Source organism: Sinocyclocheilus anshuiensis, unplaced genomic scaffold (genome assembly GCF_001515605.1).
Source record: "Sinocyclocheilus anshuiensis isolate Anshui unplaced genomic scaffold, SAMN03320099.WGS_v1.1 scaffold1455, whole genome shotgun sequence".
NCBI lineage: Eukaryota > Metazoa > Chordata > Actinopteri > Cypriniformes > Cyprinidae > Sinocyclocheilus > Sinocyclocheilus anshuiensis.
In genome coordinates this window covers 395,908-416,053 of record NW_015541012.1, presented here as the reverse complement: position 1 = coordinate 416,053, position 20,146 = coordinate 395,908, and the positions used below count along the sequence as shown (strand labels likewise).

General features: G+C 38.1%; 1 protein-coding gene and 1 long non-coding RNA gene across 4 annotated transcripts in view; both read left to right on the top strand.

The window, feature by feature from the left end:
• Positions 1–4,864: 4,864 nt before the first annotated feature.
• LOC107690473 (uncharacterized) lies at positions 4,865–10,886 on the top strand. 2 transcript variants are annotated; one of them, XR_001634442.1, is made up of 5 exons: positions 4,865–4,942; positions 5,668–5,793; positions 6,967–7,100; positions 8,992–9,246; positions 10,671–10,886. It is a non-coding gene; the product is annotated as an uncharacterized LOC107690473 (long non-coding RNA). The 2 variants fall into 2 exon arrangements; XR_001634443.1 differs by lacking the exons at positions 4,865–4,942; positions 5,668–5,793; positions 6,967–7,100 and adding an exon at positions 8,719–8,888.
• Positions 10,887–13,686: 2,800 nt separating this feature from the next.
• smtnl (smoothelin, like) overlaps positions 13,687–20,146 on the top strand; it is a 20,894-nt gene continuing 14,434 nt past the window's right edge. For both annotated transcript variants that reach the window (XM_016488757.1, XM_016488758.1), the window contains exons 1-2: positions 13,687–13,771; positions 13,908–14,491. In XM_016488757.1, coding sequence (XP_016344243.1) covers positions 14,027–14,491 — 465 coding nt within the window. In that variant the 5' untranslated portion in view covers positions 13,687–13,771; positions 13,908–14,026. The remainder of the gene's footprint in view (positions 13,772–13,907; positions 14,492–20,146) is intronic.

Genomic DNA, 20,146 nt, shown 5'->3' with positions numbered 1-20,146 from the left:
CCCCCACCCCAATTCTTCACCTTATCATCAGGATTATTTGACTGTTTGTCTTTTTATCCTGTCTTATTTTCTTCTCTATATGTCCTGCTGCCTCTTCCTGTCGTGTGTGTGTGTGTGTGTGTGTGTGTTTATTTTTCCTGTGATGTTCTGCACCTTTGTCCTGTGTTTGAAGTCTGGTGGTATGAAGATCCAAAAGGGAGACTTTACCTTGGATTCTTTGGTTCTTTGGTGAGGGCACAGGCTAGATGCTCAATCGGACCCCTTTCATTTAATCGGTGGAATAGAATGACTTGGAAAGATGTCTGTCCTGGCAACCCGCATCAATCAGTCTGTGGTTTCTGCCTTTTAAATTTGATTTAAAAATCAAATTTAATCTCTCTCTCTCTCTCTCTCTCTCTCTCTTCTATCGCTACTGTCTTTTCACCCTCCTTGCATCTCTATGCTCAAATTTCTCCCATTGGCCAGCGCTGCCAAGACTAGCTGACACTATGACTTGTAGTATTTTTAGTGTGTGAGATAGTTGGTTGAGACATTGCGTCTTCTCAGCACCTGATGACACCTATGAAGAACAATGATACGTGTGTAGTAAAGATCAGGATGCCAGTCTGCTTGACATCAACTTCATTGCCATTTCATAGTTTTGGGATGTCCAGCTCTAAATAGAGGTTTAACCAGATCCATGCCTGGCCACATCTGATTTAAGGTTCTTTTAAAGTGAATTACAGAGAGGTTCATCTTTACAGACGTTGAGGATAAGTGGGCGAGCTGTTCTGGCAATAAAATACTTGGTATAAACACCACCATGATATAAACAAGTTTATGGCTGTGTAATTTAGTGCGTTCACAGACGTAAACATTTTAGCATCTGGAATATGATTTATACCATTTTGATAACTGTGACACTCATTAGATCATAGAAAAATGAGTGTTATGGAAAGGTCATAGCACATTCTCCACTAATGCATAAACCAAAAATGTAAACTTTAAAATAAAATAAACAATGAATAGCAGATGCCAATTTTTTGTGATAAAAGTTTGTTTGTTCAGTCAGGTTTTTATTATTATTTTTTAATTTTAATTGTCACATTTGTTTTTTTTTTTTATGTTTTTTTTTTAAATAATAGAATGAACTCAATGCATCCTTAAAAATGAAGTAAAATGGAGGGTGAATTTATATTCAATATAACATTAACGTTCATATGCATTTGATTATACAGTGAGCCTGTGGGGAGATGCTTTTCTAATATCAGTCTGAGAAAAACTGAGTCTGAAGATCTATGTTTAAATAGGCTGGAAGTCTATGAAAGGGGATCCAACACATCAACACATGGAAGCATGAGAAATGACATGAATGAAAATAGCTGTGGGACATAATGGGCTCAAGGGGCTCAAAGGCAGATGATAATAGTTTACTGTATCTCAGCAGCCATTGCTTTGGTGTGGTGTTTATTGGTTTATGCCGGTAAGCACGCAACATATAGGCCTACCTAAAAACACATCCCCTAAGGCTGTTATTGTTATTTTTTTCTGTAAAGCACAGCACAGACAGAAACCGAGTGGGAGAACAGAAAGGGTAATTGTTCCACACCTTCTGTGAAACAAACCTGTGGATCCATGTTAAATGAATGCCAACTAAGAAAACAAATCCTGATGAAAGTGCTTAGCTGAAACAAAAACACACCTTTGAAACATTTAAAAGGTTGAAGATAAGAGGAACAATCACGTACCGCTACGCACACATGCACACAGCTTTCCTTATTAGAAAATTGGGCAGCATATGTGCATACGTGCGCACTCAGTCATGATGTCATGGAACAGACGTACTAAAATGCTTAGCAATCGTTCAGAGCTTTAGACCATATATGATTAAGTTCTCCGAGGCCTTGCCAGGAAATATCGCCAAGTTTTTCCTTGGCTCTCCAGACACAGAGGTGATTAAAGATGAAGCTGTCAGCTGAAAGTGAGCTTCAGAAAAATTTGATGCCACAAACTGAGTGATAGCTCTAACATCCACATGGCTCGCCTCTGTATTGCAGCTCTGTACTGTAATTTAATGGCAGCCATCTTTATGTCATCTGTTATTTTGTAGGAATCCGCAGTGAGGGAGGATTTAGACTAACCAGTGAACTACGATCCCAAAGACGTTCCCCTGCTGAGCTCCTATTAGTTTGTGACTGTCCATGAATGTACAAGATTCAAAAACGTGGTTTGTTGGTAAAGTATGTCATACCCTGCATTTGATGTCTTTCCTGCTTGTAATCTGATTCCTATGATGTGGTGTGATTTGCGCTGAACTGACTGAAGAAATGGATTCCTTTTGGGAGAGGAGACCAACTGAGAGGTCAAAAGTCAGGATCAGACACCCTCCCCTGCAGTGCTACACGAGAAGGGTCAGTCGGGCAGATTCTCAGCCATTAAATTGGGTAGGAATGGAAAAGCCTCATTGTCCACTGACCTCCCCTGACCCCATCTCCTCCTATGCCTTCTGGACCTAGTGCCGGGAAGTGAAGTCATCCACACCGGTTTATCATGTCTACTGGGGGCCAGTCATTTTCTCTATCTCTTTACCTTGTCTGTCTTTTCTGTCACTGTTTATCTTTCTCCCATTAGTCATGTTAGCGTCTGTGTCCCTCTGTCAGCTCAATCAAGTGTGTTTGCACTTAGACACAGTCATCAATAGCTCTGGCGCCTCTGTTGCATGCCTCAGTGTTCTTTCTTTTCATTTAATATGGAGTAGTATAAGTTTATTGCTCTCTGGAATGCTCGATTGTGATTGGTCAGTTGCAACATTCCATGGTCAGATATTTTTGCATATAGGCCTCTAAACTGTACATTTGATCATTGTACCCGGCATCCAGTCCCCTACACTGTGCTAGTATCTTGTAGTCTCTTTATTCACATATAATAAAATAATTTAAACAAAATCAATAAATAATGTCCATTATTTATTAAATAAGTGAGGGGCATAATGGGGTGTTTCTTCAACTATGGGCACTTTTCCCAGCGGTTGATTTTTCTTAAGTTGTGATGTTACAGAAATAGTGACAGATCTTGTATTCATTTTTGACATAAATTTGAGTGAAATGGATTATGGAAAAAGAAAAAAAAAAGTGTAGGGTGGTTGTTGATTGGATGGAGGCTGATCTGAATGCAAACTCTGGTGAAGTCTAATATATATGTATATGTCTGTCAGTCACTGATGTTTAAATTAAAAATGATGTGGTCAAAAAAAAATTTTGTAAATTAAAAATGAAACAACATGGATGAATCACCACAATTAGATCAATAACATTTAGGCCTGGTTTCACAGACAGGGCTTAGACTAAGCCAGGATTAGGCCATAGTTCAATTAGGACATTTAAGTAATTTTTCATAAACATGCCTTAGAAAAAACATTACTGGTGTGCATCTTGAGACAAAACAAAGAAACTGATATATTTTAAGATTAGTCAGTGCAAGTTTCTTTCAGTTGACACAGCTCAGATTTACATTTTAGTCTGGGACTAGGCTTAAGCCTTGTCTGTGAAACCGGGGGTTAGTGTTTAGAGACTACTATGAATACTACTTTCTAAAGTCTATATAAAGAATGAAATAAACAATAAAAACAGTTTAAACTTTTATTGTGTGAAGATTATTAATTTTGTACCCACATTATGACTCTCCCTCAGTTGTAATGTTTGACAACATTGTTATTGAGAGATATTTGATCCATGAATACAATTTAAAAAAATGTATTTGTCAAATTATGCAAAAAGTGTAAAAAAAAATTACAATTATGATACAATTGTTTGTATTAAGGACACATAAAGTGCTAGCAATGAAATCAACTCATCCAAAACAAAGAAATCTGCCATTGTCTTACAAAAATGTCATTTATATCCCCATCAATTCCACTACAGAATAGTGATTTGAGATGTGGTGGAAATGAGATTTGTTCATGACAACAAAAATGGTCCTGTGATACATTTATCTGTTACTAGACAAATTAAACTTTTGAGTTTGAAAATTGTGTTTCATTTTTACAGGTCAACAAGTCCAAAAGTACTAAAGAAACACCCATATACTCACAGGCTCTCATTCTCTATGCTGTGTTTTATACAGTATGTAGCAATGACTCGCTTTATTGAGCCTCCTACTATGCAGGGGTCAGAGGTAAAGCACGTCCAGCACAGTCGCCCTGCAGTCACTGGTGTGGGGATGTAGGGAGTGGACTCAGAAATAATTGTCCAGGCCAGAATGTCTCTGAGCGAGCGGTGTGTGGGAGAGCTCTGCCGATACTCATCCTGCTGCTCATCATTCATTCTCACTCATGCAAGGATTATTCCTACAGGGAAAGGAAAGGCATAATCTTTCAACAGCACATCTCAGTTCAAGGTAGGAGTCTGCATTTGACTGATCCTGGATCAGGGACACTTATCAACAGCTGACCGATGTAAGAAGTCAGCTTCTACCGACACACTTTCTTGTCTCTGTTCGGCTCTCTGTATTATGTCTAATCTCCTGTACCTCTGCAGCGCGCCAGACCTGCCCACTGGCCTTATCTTGAGCTGTGACAGACGCCCAGCAGTCGCCTCATCCCTCCAGCACATGCCCTGACCTCTCTGACTTCTCATTCCCAGCACTGCCAACAGTAGACTGGATCACCACCACACACAGTTTTTGTCCATATAATGAAAGTCAATGGGATATAGGTTCTTTTTGAAATATGTTCTTTTGTGTTTCACAGAAGAAAGAAAGTAATATAGGTTTGGAACGTCATGAGGGTGAGTAAATGATGATAGAAGTTTCATTTTTGGGTGAACTATCACTTTAAATTCTGTCCGGCTCTCATTGAAAATGATTTGTGTCCCAGCAGATAACCTTTTCCAGGCCCATCCTGCTTCTGCTTCTAACTGTCTGTGAGTCTCCTCACCTGTTAAGCTAAATGTTGTGGTGGACGAAGGTAATATATTATTAATAGCATCAAACATGCAAGTAAAGTAAGAACAAAATTATTTTATTTCAGCTTTCAACATTTCTCATTTTCATTTAGTTTAACTAGGTACTAAAATAACTAAAACTAAAGTGAAATAAAAAATAAAATGCTGTTTTAATGAACTTTATATTCATCAAAGAATCCTGGGAAAACAAAAATATTAAGCAGCACAACTGTAATAAGAAATTTTAAGCACCAATCAATTATGTATTTGTTGTGTCTGCAGTTTGTGATGTACATATAAATGTAAATTTCAGTTGTGGTGGTGTCCATTGCTTCCTAGAGGATCAACACTATGGCCTGATATTAACATTTTATCATATTATAAATAACATATTATTTATAACATTTGAGTGCAAATTTCCCAGCTAGAAACACATTTTTATGGTAGGCTATTAAATACTGTAGTGATATATGCAATTTATATTACAATACATACATTTGCAAGACATGAAAGGCTCCCAAGTGGTCAATAGTGCTGTATACTGTAGTAGAACAAAACTTTAGTAGAACATAAATGATAGCTAATATATATGTACTACTTAAGTATTCAACATTTGCAGTATAAATTGGTTGTCAGTTCCAAATGCAGTGTGATATGTTTTTGCTTTTCTTTTCATTCTTCTTTCACTTTCATCATTGTGAATATATCACTAGTGCCTTGTCATAATATTTCACTGTATTTTTACCAGGGTGAATGGCTGCTAATGAGCTACAAAGCACTCTTACTGGAGGCTGATGCTGTTACTGCAGTGTGACCACACCGCAATAGGCAGGTGTATGAGTGATTACATACATTTGGCTCTGATCCCTCGCAGGTGAGCACATGCACGTATGCCACGTCAAAGCCTGTTATTGCACAAATTAGTAACACTTTCGCTCTGAGCTCACAGGCCCGCTGTGATGTGTTTGCGTTGTGTCAAAGGCTGATTTGTGTGCAAAGACTTCATGCTAATAATATGTTGTAGCTCACTCTCAATGTTCATTCCAAAGTCTCTTTGTGTTCAGACAATTAGGAATGTTACACATACTCAAACACACACAGACACCTAGTTTAATTCACCTGGAGGGGCCTCCATGCTTCAGCCTGTAAAGGGCCTCTCAACCGTCATGGTGAATAGCTCACACCAAATGAAAGATTTTACAGGGGCTTGTATTCTCTTGCTCTCACACAAGCCTTTGTTTGGCTGACTGTTTATCCAGCACTTGGAAATAAGCAGTATTGGAAACTGGCACCTGAATGAATCGAATAAGAAACATTCAACTGAATTTCTTGCTTTTTTAACTTTAGCTTTGGTTATATTATATTATATTATATTATATTATATTATATTATATTATATTATATTATATTATATTATATTATATTATATTATATTATTAGAGTTAATTATAATATAATCTAGTTATAGTTGTAGTTAATTAAAACCATAAATAAATAAAAAAAACTTGTTGTTTTGTAACAAAATAAAATAAAAACTTAAACTTATTTTATTTCAGCTATTTGCCAAGGTAACATTTCTCATTTTAATTTAGTTTAACTTGAGGTACTAAAATAACTAAACTAAATAACTAATAACTAAAACTGAAATAAAAATGAATATAGACATATTATTTAAAAAGATAATAATAATAACAAAAAAACATGGCAAAATTAACAGAAAATATAAATATTTCGAAATATTAATACAAATTAAACTAGAATTTCGAGGATACTAAATAACACTGATTATAATTTAATATTATTATATTATGTGTATTTATTTTTTACGATTACTTGAGTTCAAACCATTACTGGTGGAGCCTTTATTCTCTTAAACATGCAGTTATAAAATGCATTATGGAACCAGATGACATGTAGAGTAAAAATATGCACATCAGTATTTTCATTTTATGTTTTGACTATTTTTTTCTTCCACTTTAGACCACTATCGTAGCCTACATGCTGACATCAACCACTAATAGAAAAAATATGTTTTTCTTCCCTCAAGTGAGAAACCAAAATGGTCATTCTCTGCACAGCTCATGTAACTCTCATCAGGAACACGGTCAAATAAGCCCATTATTATGCTGTCCAAACCACTCCAGAGGAGCACATGTATCCCAGCTCATCAATCTCAGCACGGTAACACTAATACCAATGATGATTTTCCAAGTGCACTGTTGTGTATGTTTGTGTCTGTGTGTGCGTGCATGCGTTAAAGACTATGTGGCCTCGCCTTCTAACGGTTAAAGAGACAGGATGATGTCATGCAATATGAGGCTGCTGTAGGGTTTTAGCTGAGTTTCGGTACAGCAGAGCAGATTGCAGAAACAATAGATGGATATGACAGAAAATGGGTTTTGGCTTGAGTTGCCTCGATTACATCACTCTTACTTGCTTCCTAGAAAATCTATCATTGCTAAAGTATTATTCTTGGCATGGGCTGCAGACTGATAGTTCCTGCTTCTCAGGAAGGGGCTGCAGCTTTGTGAAGAAATTTTTGCATTTATTATGTGTGCTTTTACTTTCTGCTTGCACTCATATACTGTTCAAATATTTGGGGCTGGTAACATTTTTCAATTTTTCTGAAAGAAGTCTCTTGTGCTCACCAAAGCTGCATTTATTTAATAAAAAAAATACAGGAAAAACAGTAATATTGTGAAATTATTAAAATAACAGTTTTTTATTTGAATATATTTTGAAATGTCATTTTTATATATATTTTAATATATTTTAAAATGTAATTCATTCCTATGATTGTAAAGCAGCTGCAGTCTTCAGTCAGTGTCACATGATCCTTCAGAAATCATTCTAATATGCTGATTTGGTGCCCAAAAAACATTTCTTATTATCAGTGTTGAAAACATCTGTGCTGATTTTTTCAGGATTTTTGATGAATAAGAAGTTCAACAACATTTATTGGAATTTTTTATTTTTTGTAACAATATAAAAGTCTTAACTGTCTCTTTTGATCCGTTTAATGTGCTCTTGCTAAATAAAAGTTTTATTTATTTATTTATTTTTTTTAGATCTTATATGAGCCCAAATATTTGAAAAGTAGTGTAAAAAATAGTGAGGTCTATTTTTCACTTTTTTCTTTTTAATTTTCTTTGAATTATATCAGCATAACAACATGAGTGATGTTGAATTGAATAATAATTTATTTTTTGTTTTAAAACCATTTAAATAATTTAATTAAGTTGAATAATTTATTCATTGACATCCACAAGTTTGTGTAAACCCTGATTATCATATTATCTGAGATGATCCATGGAAGCAGGACATATGGCACAAATTTACATATTTGATTTAGTCTTAGAAATATTTAATAATATTTATTTAACGCCACAATCTTAAATATTTATTTTCATTTCAGGGTATAAATGAAATAAATCCCAGATTTTCCTCAAACTTTTGGACTCCACTGTAATTTTTTCCCCACATTTGTAGAACGATAGAACTTTTTGGATCTTCTCTCAACCCTTAATGTAATCCAAATGAGATGATCCACAGCTTTCATTGAGCACTATAATTTCCCCATTGTTCTTTTTAAAGGTAATATGTAGCTTAGTTTACACCAGAATGACAAACAGCCTGTTTAATTTGGAAGGAAATTGTGATTTTGAGACATTAAGTAAATAAATATTAACAAACCTCAGCCTAAATCCAAATGCAATATTAAGTCATTGAGCAGTGGATGTAATTACTCTGCACTTGTTGTCACAATAGTTTCTGTTTACTTATTCCTTTTAAAGATAAAGCCCACTTAAGACAAGGCTTATTTCATGGATGAGATGAAGTCGGAATCACTTTCTCCACTGTAAAGACATCCCAGTAGACCACTAGACCACGTTTCTACACAAGATTAAGTACAGTGTTGATCGAAGGGTTTAAGCAAACTGCACTGAATCAGGGGGTAATTGTGTTGCGGTGAGTTCTGATGTGGTTTGGATGTAATCTCATATTCCTCTTAGGCATGCTTATGTGCGTATGTATTCGATTGATAAAAGAGGCTGTTTATGTGTGTGTGCAGCAGTGGAGATCAACACAGAGTACAGCTCAGTCGGCCCATCCTGGCCGTTCAGAGCAAACGGGGCATGTAATTATCTGGAGCCATCTCAGGAGGTCGGCTGGGATTTGGGGAATGTGTCCCCCTCCTCCACATCCCTGTTCTTTTCACCTTTCAACCCCATCGTTCTTCTCAGCATAAGGGCATTTCTTCAGCTGGAGGATCACACTGTCACACCAGAGTGGACAAGACTGGCCGTTCGGTGTCCATCTCTGTGATGTGAGTATGTGAATGGTTTGTGAGAGCATGAAATCAATCACCTCTGGTTCAGATATGCATTATAGTCACATTTCAACCATAACTCACGTCATGGTGCAGCCTGCCAGAAATTGATCTGCTTATGCCTCTGAGAAAATGCCAAGAATATCACAAAAATAAGTTTAAATCAGTTTTATTGTTCTCTCGTCTGCTTCTCGCACTCCTCCTCTCTCTCACTTGGCACAATGTGCACTTAATTAAATTGACTTTGAAGTGACTATGACATCATGATTTGGCTGTTATTCTTCTGGACGTGTTTGGACTTCTGGGTTCCCATGGAAACTCTGATGTAATGGCCAAGAAGCCTTGTTTTCAGGAAACCCACAGCTTACACGTGGTGAAATAGATGGGCTTTTGTTTTTTTAAAAGGATCGGAGCTTTGTCAACAGCAGATGAAAGCTAGACAGGGTTCGCAGGGCATTGGTTCGCTCAAACTGAGGATGAAACTTCAGCCTTTAGACTGATGGGTTGACATTTTCTCAATGTGAACAGGAAAAGTTTCAGTCTATGGCATCACGGCTGAATGTGGTTAAAGAACCATGTGCTCTAAGGCCTTAGTGGTTCAACCGGTGTGTGTTAAAGTTTAGTGACATAGAATTCATGATTTGTGGTTAACTTAACTGTTTACTGCATGTTTCCCACCATGCCTCATTCTTTCGAATAAGGCCAGACTGGTTATTTTGGGAGGGCACCACTGATCCATTTATAATAAGTCAAAGTAGTTAATATTGCTAGAAAGATTTTTACATGATTCCACAAAAATGTCTCTTCACTGCTGCAAAACAAGCTTAAACATTCTTAGCTAGTTTGTTTCAGCTGCTAGAGGCATGTCAACTAATTAGGCTGGGAGACCAGCTAAGACCAGCAAACCAGCACCAAAAGCAGAAATGGGGCATGACATGAAGCAATCAATCACCAAACCAATTAGATAATCTTTCCCTGTTTGCATGCTTTCTTGCACTTCTAATGCACTGCAGCTGAAAAGCGTAAAGTTGTTCACATATCTTTTTTTTTACACTTCCGAAAAGCTTCAATAAATGCCATGCTTTTTATGGTTTTCTTGTAAAACTTGAAGGATTTGTCAGTTTGTCACAAATTATTTAATTCTCAACTTCCCCAATCAATCTCTCTCCATCCATGTCTTTTGATTATATATTCTTCGATTCCAGTGAGCTTTTGGTGTGGGCCACAGCTGTTAAGATACAACCTGATTAACGTGATTACATTTTATAGCTTGGCACTTTATGGCATATTGTTGGGCTGCAAAGGTATTAGGGGCTGTTGACACAGAACTTGGTTTTGCATTCCATTGCACTCATTTTCCATTGTTTTTTATGTAAACATGTGCAAGACATTTTTGACCATTGAGTTTTCTTCTTTTGCAGTGTCAAGGCGTGGCCATCATGACAAGGCGTTCTTACAAAGCTGCACTCAAGTTAAAAGAAGTTCCAAAGACATGTCTCTAGACCTTCCTTCCACTGCCCAACATCTAGTATTCTTCAATGCTGAAACGTGTTGAAAGTCCTTTAAATTGGCATGGTACTTTGAAATTAGTTCAGCTATTGTATTTAAATCTGAACGCAGGATTCAAAAATGTTTTAGCAGGCAACCTAATGTGATTTTTTTTTTTTAAACCAAAAGGATGCATTAAATCCTATCAAAAGTGGTAGTAAACACATTTATAATGTTACAAAAGATTTCTATTTCAACACAGAAATGCATTCTGTGTTAAAGGCCCCTTAAACTGGTTGAAGGGGCTGTTCACATAGAACTTGTTTTAGTGTTAAAAACTGCAACATGAGAGTAGCAGAAAAAAACCTGAACATCCGATGCTGTCCTATTTACTCAGGAAACAATTGAAAAGCTGCACAGTACAATGCAAACCTTTTATAGCTTGTGGTAAGCATGCAGTGTTTGTTTGTAAAATAACAACTATGGAGAAAGTTCAACATAATTACATGATTACTGAAAGTGTTAAAAATAAACAAAGCAGTCTTTCATGACTGTTTATCTGACTTGTTAATCTTGTACAAATTTGTCACAATGACTGTATGCATGAGTATGTTTAAATCAGACATAATCTTACAGTGTAATTTGGTGAGCCATATCAGGACTGTATGTCAGCTGCCATTTCCCAACACCCAGAGATCCTTGGGGCTCAGCAACTCCTTAGGAAGAAGTTATAGTTGTGTCATAGTTTTGTCTTGGTCACATCCTTCTCTCATGTCAGTGTTGCAATACCTGTGCAGGTTATCTCTGTCACTGATCCCTCCTCAGATAAGAGTGAACAGATCTTGCGTGAGCATGTGAGGTCTTGCATTGGTCTGTCTCGGCGCTACTGATCCAAAAAGCGTGTCTGATCCATTCTGCTCGACTTCTCAGAATCACCATCATGTATCTCAGGATCAGATAAGGGCAAAAGGGAAGAAATGGTGGCTGCATTCGATACAGTAACAAACTGCCAGGGAAAAGCACGACATTGTGCCGTTCCTCCATGTGCCTGTTGCTGATCCCGAGAGACATTTACAACCCATGCCTGACGTGAAAGTCTGACATCATTGCAAGATGGAAATCATATTTGGAGGGCTGAGGGGGGAGGGGAGTAAAAAAACAGCTGCTCAGAGTCAGAAGCTAGCAGACAATTTCCAGCAAACTTTGAGTCAGATATGTTGCAAGATTGACTCCTGAAGAACCTCTTTTTAGATCTAGATCTAGATCAAGATGTCTTGACGAAAGATTAATAGATATCCTGTTCCTCAGCGTGGCATTTTCTTCCTGCGTTCGCTCACAGCTCTGTTATGTAAAGTTGATAAGCACATGCCCAGTGTGTACAGCTATAAATCACTTCCGCTCTCCCGCGGCTTCCAGTGTTTACAGTAAACAGTGGGCTGGAATGCAAAGTTATTTCAGTTAGTTGGCCAGGACTCATTGGTTGTGCTACAGGCCGTTAGTCCAATCCAGAGCCCCCCTGCACCTCATTATGTGATTAGGCCTGTTTGCTCTGCCGGGGTTCGGTTGCAGCTCTACACTCATCCCTTCACCCACAAAAGACAAACACAGACGCAAACACAACAAGCCCACTTCCTCCAGATCCATTATGTCCCTCTATTCACCCTAAACAGCAAACTCTTGAAATCCAATCGGCCCCCATTTTGTCTATACACTGATTGATCATCACAGGACGCAAGGTCAGTTTGGAAAGGACAAGACTTTGAACTCTTAGGAAGTACAGAGGAGGATTCTCCACGGAATGACCTCTTTGTTTATTAATTTGAAATGAGTTCAGCTATTGTATTCAAATGAGAAGAAGGGATTCTAAAATGTTTTGGCAGGCAGCCTAATGTGATTTTGTTTTTTTTAATTCAGCAAGGATGCCTTTAATTGATTAAACGTGATAGTAATTACATTTCTAACGTTACAAAAAAATATTTTTTTAATAAATGTGGTCCCTTTGAACTTTCTATTCATCAAAGAAAAAAAATCAAGGTTTTCACAAAAATATAAAGAGGCACAACTGTTTTCAACACTGATAATGATAAATGTTTCTTGAGCAGCAAATCAGCATATTAGAATGATTTCTGAAGGATCACGTGAGACTGAAGCCTGAGTTATGGCTGCTGAAAATTCAGCTTTGCCATCACAGGAATAAATAACATTTTCAAACAGAAAACAGTTATTTTAAATTTTAATTATATCTCACAATATTACTGTTTTAATGCATTTCTTATCAAATAAATTCAGCCTTGGTGAGCATAAGACACTTCTTCTGTTTGCATGATGCAACTTTCTATTTCTGCAGCAACACGTTAGGTAACCAAAAATCTCACACCTCATAATTGTACATTAATCTTTAAATAATATTTACAGACTGGATGTGATTGTGTCACATCGCACAGAATTTTCACATTCAGTGCTGACAGGCAAATAGCTTGCTGCTGGAAACTTGTCAGGACATTTTAAACCACATATTGTCACACTTTTACAGTATAAGCAGGCACTTTAAAACTTTAAGAGTGCAGTCTTTATCCTGACCTCAACCACCACACTCCGAACCCAGCGAAAGTGAGACAGAAAAAAACAAAAGGCGTGACTGTTTCTCTCTGACATAGCACCACTGAGACATTGGGACATGCTTGAGCTGGAGAAATGTGAGCAGTGGCCTTTATCTGTCAGGAGAAAAAAAAAAAGAGTGAGGAACAGTGAGTGAGAGAGAGAGAGAGAGAGAGAGAGCAGAGACAAAGCACTGTGTTGTGAAAGTGGAGATTAATACAAATACAGTGGAAAGAAAGAGGGGGAGCCGGGATAAAGTGGAGCTCTATCTCTCCTCCTCTTTTCTCTTGTTCCCTCCCTCTCTCTGCTCCCTCCCCCGGGCTGCAGAAGTAGTAGGAGGTTAACGTGACTGTGAGAGCTGTACTTTAAAACAGCACGGTGGGCTGAACTCACACACTCAGACACTCACAGCAGAGAAATCATACTGAAACATAAGGTCTGTAAACACTCAAACACTCACAATTTGAACATTTTCTACTGTACTTTTTTAAGTTGGGTGAGATTTAAAGATGTTTTTTATTCATTAGTTCAGGAAACAAAGTTTGTTTCTGACTAATTTTTTGTCTCCACAGGTCACTGTTGTCAGTCCCTCTGGATTTCTATAGGATCTGGGACTTTAAACAATTTCAAGAGGGAATTATCAGAGACAGGTGTAGGACTGTAAAGGAAGGTACCTGGACACACAGTGGAGATGGATGCAGGTCCATTGGCATCAGTGGCCGAAGGCTCTCCGGAGGTGGAGACTGTGTGTGCCGCTTTGGCCCGCTATGAAACCACATTGCGGGATGCCGTACGTGAGATCCATGTGGACGTCAGTGCTTTCAAGCTGGGCATCGAGCGGAGACTAGAAGAGGCCATTAATGTGAGCGGACCTCTGGGCCGGGCCGTGGCACAGCTGCAGCAGGAGAACCGGCAGCTCAGGGGTCAGTTAGAGGTCCTGACCCGACAGGTAGAGATGCTTACGGGGTCGGTGTGTGACAGAAGCGCATTTCTCACTGAAGGATCGGCACCACCACAGAGCAACAGCAGCACCACGGGGCATCAGTCTCCACTGTCTGTGGCCCCCAGCATAGCAGCTCTGACCGGCTCTGCTTCCAGCCCCACAACCACACGCTTCTCCAGCAGAGCCACCTTCTCCGTCACCAGCAAAACTAATGTGAGTAGACATTTGCGAGAATGTGTGTTTAAATGGAAGCGTGAGCTCGAGTAAGGTTATTTTGTAGAACTGGAAAAAATTGATTGATGTGAGGAACTTTGTTCAAAAACTAAATATTTTGACATAGAGAAGCCCGAAGCTGGAAAACGTATACAAACTAACTGAATGTTTGAAAAGGCAGAATTTGTCTCAGACCTTTGGCGCAGTCTCTGATAAATGTGGGATGAAGTTTGGATCAAGTGACAGATACACTGCCACGGTATCGCCCTAGTATTATGATGAACTTAAGCCACATATGGCTATGCATTATGGTAACTATAACATGGTTATGGGGAGTTCTTAGGCACAATGCAAATAAATAATTCAACCACCAAGTAGTATTTTTTGGATGTTTACAGTTGACAAGCTACTAAGCAACTTGCCAAATTAATATCAATTTTATTGTCATTTTACAATCAGAATTTAGAGTTGGATCTATTTGTGACCCTCTCTGTGAAATCCAGGCTAAAGTCTCAAAATCTAATTATGAGATAACAAGCATCAAAGTTTGATTTCAACCATTAATTTCACTATGATTTCAATCTTTGACATGGTCTTACTCAGTCAGTAATAAAGATATAAATGTTACATTTTCACAGAATGTTCTTTACCTTATGAAGGATGATTTTATATAGAAAATAGTAAATCACCAAAAATGACTTTAGCTGGGTTTTCACAGACAGGTTCACATTTTATAAAATTAATGCATTTTTTAAACTGCAAAGGCGGCATAGAAGCTGCACCCGAAGTGGCTTAAATTCCTAAAAAGAGGCTGTTTAATGAAGCATAAATACATTTACATGGGAATTTAAATTGCTGGAGTAATGTTATTTAATTGATGCTTAAAATAATTAAATTATTAATATGTGCTTAATACATGAAGTGAAGTGAAGTGACATGTGGCCAAGTATGGTTACCCATACTAGGAATTAGTGCTCTGCATTTAACCCATCCTTAGTGCACACACACAGCAGTGAACACACACACACCGTGAACACACACCCGGAGCAGTGGGCAGCCATTTATGCTGCAGCACCCGGGGAGCAGTTGGGGGTTCGGTGCCTTGCTCAAGGGCACCTCAGTTGTGGTATTGAAGGTGGGAGAGAGCGCTGTACATTCACTCCCCCCACCTACAATCCCTGCCGGTACGAGACTCGAACCCGCAACCTTTGGGTTACGAGTCCGACTCTCTAACCATTAGGCCATGACTTCCCCTACATGTAGAATTTATGGAATTAAATTATGGTAGCTCTGATGCTGCATTTAATTTACACTGAAATAAAGCAGCATATTTTATTACGGCTTTTATGCAGCATTGTGCTTTTGCACATAATTTGGAGCAGGAATAAATCTGCCTTCACTCAGAGCAGCCTTCACTTGTCTGTGTAAAGGCTCCAGATGTTTGTGAAATGACCAATTTTTAATTAAAACAATCACTTTAAAATGCTCAAACAACCCAGATGTTTTATTCACAACAGTACTGATCAAACCAAGATGATTTAAGCGGTTTTAACAGATGTCATTCATTCAAAGCATGCTTTATTTGATTATGTACATTTCATAGTTTGTATATTTATACTGTAAATGCTGCAAAGTTGAGGGCATTTAGAATCCTAAGATGCCGTTCTTGATATGATGGAAAATGGCTCTATTCAGGATTACAGAACTACAGCTTTATTTTGTTTGAGGAGACTCTCTGTTGAGTTGAACCTGTCAGCTTTAAGCCTTTAACAGCTGCTGCTTGTGACAGTAAAACTCAAACGTCATGCAGTCGTCACTTATTACTTTAGAGCACGGTGCTATGAAGTATAAAAATACTATCATTTGCATAGCATGCAAATCAAATGGAATTGTTTCATAATGTCTTGTTTTAGATTTCAGGTTCGTAAATGGTTTTTCTAAATCATCATAATTTTAGTAGCAGGGAGTGCAGTTGATTTTGGCTGTGAGTCAGTAGAGACAAGGAAGGCTGTTATCTTCCCTGCCACATCCACACCTGCCAACCGCATAATGAGAGAGCTACGTTTTGGGCTCGTAAAATACTCAGAGACTGTTGTGGCAGGTCTGTGGAGCACTACTTTTCAGGTTCAGCCTGCAGGAAAAAGTGAGTGAGAGAGAGAGAAAGACTGGAAAAAGACAGCCAGACTTCACGTGGGGATGTGTGCTGGCCTGCCTCCACGTGGCTGTACTGAGAGCACCTGCAGATATCATAAGTATCACACTTTATCTCACGCTCTTCCTTCTAAGTTCGTGTCTGTCTCTGATTCTTTCAGAGGCCTGTTGTACTTTCTGTTCTTGGGAAATTACAGTTTATCCTGGGCTCAATCTCAGACTGCCGCCACTGTATCTGAGGCATTTCTTGTTCTTGTCTCTCAACTATCATTCTGTCTCACACGAAACAATGTCTCCAGAAACTCGTCCTCTCCATCTGTCTTTCATTCTATGCTTGGCCTCTCTCACAGTTCATAGTCATCTGAATTTGAATTTAAATGGATTCAGCAAACTAGATGCATATGTGAAATTTGAATTTGAATGTAAAGAAGTAGAATTAAAATTAATTGAAATTCAAAGTCTCTTTGAGAAGATTTGCGGATTGACCTTTGTCACTGAGATTACTGATGAAAACCATCAACAATGGGTTTTTGTATTAAATAGATAGATAGATAGATAGATAGATAGATTAGATAGATAGATAGATAGATAGATAGATAGATGGATAGGAAGAACGATGGATAGTTAGATAGAAAGAACGATGGATAAATTAATGATAGCTATATGACAATGACTCATGATAACAAGATGTTCCTCTTCCCGTCCAGAGTTCAGGCTTTTGCTCTGCCCTCATTGTGTGCCGTCTCCACAGAGGAGTCCTGCACTGCTGTTGCCAATTACCGCAGCATTTCTGCGGTTTCAATGGACCATTGTGTCAACATTCTGCCTCATCTGAAGTACACTGGATGAATCAGGATTTAAAGAACACCCAGGACACCCTCCTCCTTTCTTTATTCAATGGGATGTGGTGTCGATATAGCACTGCCGGACTCCTCTGGAGTCTCTCGTGTTTGAAGGACAGGTGCTTGGCTGGGAACCACACCTGTGGAACCTGGTCCCACCTCAACATAGTCACTGCATTGTAAAAGTCAGACACTTTGACTCCCAGTGGAGTAAATGTGTGTGTGTTCCGCTGTACTTCTCTAGGGCATGTGAGGGAGAGAGTGGAGATTGGGGTGGGAGGAAGATAAGATTTGCACGGGTGTTATCTGTGGAAACTCTGTTAGAGCATGCTCAAAATCTCAGAGAAAGGATATAGACACACACAGGCGCCAATAGATATTGCAGATATTCAGTATTAATCATAAACTCAGTCGATTTCCTCTTAGCTTCACGCTGTCAATCCCAAATTATGAAGATTATATGGCTTGGATTTGACCTCCAAATCCTTGTCTAAGAGGTTTTTTTATTGATTTCTTTTTTTCAGCTGCTCTACATTGTGCTTCAAATTAGCAATGCCATCAGAGTAGATGTCTTCTAGCATCTTGGTTAGGGTTGATAACCTAGTTGACAGTGGGTTTCACAAATCTCTCAACTAACTATTTTGTGTTGTAGCACTCAACAGTGTTTCAGAGTTCATTTTTAAACAGGTTATTTGTTTTAAATTCAGATTAGATGTTAGCGGCTGTCTTCTAGCATCTTGGTTTGGTTGCTTAACTGGTTGACAATGGGTTTTTGAAATCTCTCAACTATTTTGTGTTGTAGTTCTCTAGATGTTTCACAGTTTTTTTAGCCATAGATTTTGTCTTTTGACAAACATATCCTTTAAATGTAGTCAATATTTCATCAAGTTATATTGATTCATTTTAGTCAGTTTTACTCAAAACAGCATCTAGTTTTAGTTGAATTAATTCACATTGACAAGCGAGTGTAAAATATACAAAATATATTCAAACATTTTATACATGAAATATGTAGTACTTCAGTTTACTGAATCATTCACTGTTCAAAATTCATATTCTTTCAAGACAAATCTTCTTTTTAAAAAAACATTGTTAGTACATTGTTAATATCTTGCACTCTTTGTTGATGGTTTTCTTCAGTAATCTCAGTCACAAAAGTCAATCCGCACATCTTCTCAAAGAGACTGAATCATCTGCATTAAAGGAGTCGTTCACTTCCAGAATGAAAATTCTGTCTTCATTTACTCACCCTCCACTTGTTCCAAACCTGTACGAGTTTCTTTCTTTTGTTGAGCACAATGATATTTTGAAAAATGTCAGTATCCGAACAGTTGATGGGCACCATTGACTTCCATAGTAGGAAAAAAAAATACTATGGAAGTCAACGGTGCCCATCAACTGTTCGGATACTAACATTTTTCAAAATATCTTCTTTTGTGTTCAACAGAAGAAAGAAACTCATACAGGTTTGGAACAAGTGAGGGTGAGTAAATGATTGCAGAATTTTCATTCTGGAAGTGAAAAACTCCTTTAACATCCTCCACTAGGCTTGTAGCAACTAGCAGAATTTGCAGCATTTTCTTGAGCCAAACTTACCCTAAGAACAGACGTAATGCACTTTTTCCTCAGGGAAGACAGCATATTTCAGGATGTACTATTAAAGTAAATAAACTGTAAATGTTATAATATAAATTTGACTTAGGAAGTAGTATGTAACAAATGAATATGTATATTGTTTTTGTTTAGGAGCTCAAGAAAATGCATCCTCATGTCTGTCTTTTCTGTGGATTGTCATATTGCAAGAATTTTTCAATCAAGACGTTTTAAACTGGCAAAGAACCATTAACATTTATACTTTTGACATACACCGTTCACTATGCTATGACATAAACATAAACATAAACATTTATGCCTTCTGTGACATGTTTATACACACCAAACATCTGTAGCAAGGACCTTTTTTCCTCTACATATACCCCATGTTGCCATGCTTCACCAAATGACCATAACAGCAATTCAAATCCTATGTTTGGCTCTGGCAGTGTGAGAAACACCCTCCTTGCTTTGACTTGCTTCACCCCAGAGTGCCAGTACATCAAGTATTCAGCCATCTAATATTGCCAAAGTCGAGCTGTTTTTAAAATGGTCCACTTTGGTTACATGAAGCCCAGAGGAATGCCGTTTGATCTGACATGCTGGGCTTTAAATTCGGTTTTGATGCTGGAAGTTTTCTAGATTTGGACAGCCTGCCAGGTAGCCAAGTAGGCTTCCAAAGGCTTAAAGGCTGAGCATTTGTTTGCAAAGATTCACTTAAGCGCCCACATTTGCGAGGCTGCTGGACTCCAAGCCTTTATTTATGAGGCTAATGCGTATGAATATGCGCCTGTATAATTTTTACGCCTTGGCAGGAGGGTTAAAGGAGCTTACTTGAACATACTAGCATGTGTTTGTTTGCATGTGTTTGTGTGAGACATGTTTGACATTTCTAGCCCGACGCTGGCCCAAAGCCAATGCACTCACAATGGAACAGATCGTTTAATCTCCTCCTGTTGCCCTGCCTGGATCTCCATGTCCAGCACAGATTCCTGGCAGAGAAGAAGGAGTAGAACAAAAAACCTTTGCACAGCTATTAATACAGTAGAGGGCGAGAGAAAGAGAGGGC